The sequence below is a fragment of the Eimeria tenella genome, genomic scaffold (assembly GCF_000499545.2).
Source record: "Eimeria tenella Houghton genomic scaffold, Eth_scaff60, whole genome shotgun sequence".
NCBI lineage: Eukaryota > Apicomplexa > Conoidasida > Eucoccidiorida > Eimeriidae > Eimeria > Eimeria tenella.
This window is the reverse complement of record NW_013543424.1, coordinates 201,776-203,314: the sequence shown is the minus strand read 5'-3', so window position 1 is coordinate 203,314 and position 1,539 is coordinate 201,776. Positions and strand designations below refer to the sequence as shown.

The 1,539-nt window shown below is 63.3% G+C and overlaps 1 protein-coding gene across 1 annotated transcript; it reads left to right on the top strand.

Moving 5' to 3' along the window:
• Positions 1 to 234: 234 nt before the first annotated feature.
• On the top strand, positions 235 to 1,467 carry ETH_00028095 (WD domain, G-beta repeat-containing protein, putative; the record flags this gene model as incomplete). The annotated part of the gene is made up of 1 exon (XM_013377721.1): positions 235 to 1,467. One exon carries the CDS (start codon positions 235 to 237, stop codon positions 1,465 to 1,467), a length of 1,233 nt encoding a protein of 410 aa, XP_013233175.1.
• Positions 1,468 to 1,539: the final 72 nt, after the last annotated feature.

The window sequence follows — 1,539 nt, the reverse complement described above, 5'->3', positions numbered from 1 at the left end:
CCCTAAACCCTAAACCCTAAACCCTAAACCTGAAGCCTCACAATCCAAATTCCCACTTCAGTGCAGCGGCCTGCTGCTTTCTGTGGAGGGCGAAGCCCGAAGCAGCAGCAGCAGCAGCAGCAAGAGCAGCAGCAGCAGCATCGAAAAGGATAAAAGCAGCAGAAGCAGCACTAAGAACAGCAGCAGCAGCAGCAGCAAGCACCCCGGCTTCAGACACAGCGGAGGCCCTAAAAAATGCGCAGCAGCAAGGAGGAGAACCCAGCTGCAGCAGCAGCAGCAGCCGCAGCAGGCAGCTTGCCCCCAGCCCCAGCTGGGTGTCGCTGGATGACGGAGGGGCCCGATGGGGAACTTATAGATCTGCAGCAGCAGCAGCAGCAGCAGCAGCAGCAAATGCAGGAGCTGCCGGACGATGTCTCGTCTGACGATGATGCAGAAGCAGCAGCAGCAGCAGCAGCAGCAGCAGATAGTGAAAGTCCCCATAAGGAGCTGCTTCTGCACCCGCAGCTGCTGGAGAGCCGCAAGCGGTGGCTGCTGGCTTCTTGCGAAGCAGCAGGAGACACCGTCTGCGCCATTGCTGCCAACACGCAGCAGCAGCAGCAGCAGCAGCAGGAGCAGCAGCAGCAGCAGCAAAAGCTGCAGGCGCCGCCTTTTCTGGCAGTGGGGGCGTCGGATGATATGTGTCGGCTGTACGACTTGTCTGTTCTCGCCCCACCGCCTCCAGCAGCAGCAGCAGCAGCAGCAGCCGCAGCAGCAGCAGCAGCAGAGCCGGAGGAGCAGCACCTTGCTGCTGCAGTGACGCTGCGGGAAGCAGGAGACTCTGTGTCTTGTGTCTCCTTTTCTGCGGACGGTTTGCTGCTGGCCTGCGGCTCCTTCGACGGCAGCGTGCGCGTCTACAGCACCCCCGCAGCAGCAGCAGCAGCAGCAGCAGCAGCGGGGAAGGGGGCCCTGCTGCAGGAGCTGAGGGGCCCCTGCGAAGGAATTGCTGCTGTTGCTTTTCACCCCAAAGGCTACGCGCTGCTGGCAGCTTCTGAAGACAGAACAGCTTGGGTGTGGCTGCTGCCTCCTTCCTGGGGCACTGCAGCAGCAGCAGCAGCAGCAGCAGCAGGGGGTGCAGCAGCAGCAGCAGCGGGGGGCCCGCCGGCGGGGGTGAAGCCGGCAGTGACGCTGGCGGTGTTTGCTGCTCCTGCGCCTTTGACTTGCTGCTGCTTCAGCAGCAGCAGCAGCAACTGCGTGGTGGCTGGGGTTTCGGGGACTGTCTCCGTGTTTGCTGCTAAGGACGGCGCTGCTGCTGCTGCTTTCCAGCACCCAGCAGCAGCAGCACAGCCGCAGGGCCCCGCCCCCCGCAGCAGCAGCAGCAGCAGCAGCAGCGGGGAAGGGGGCCCTGCTGCAGGAGCTGAGGGGCCCCTGCGAAGGAATTGCTGCTGTTGCTTTTCACCCCAAAGGCTACGCGCTGCTGGCAGCTTCTGAAGACAGAACAGCTTGGGTGTGGCTGCTGCCTCCTTCCTGGGGCACTGCAGCAGCAGCAGCAGCAGCAGCAGC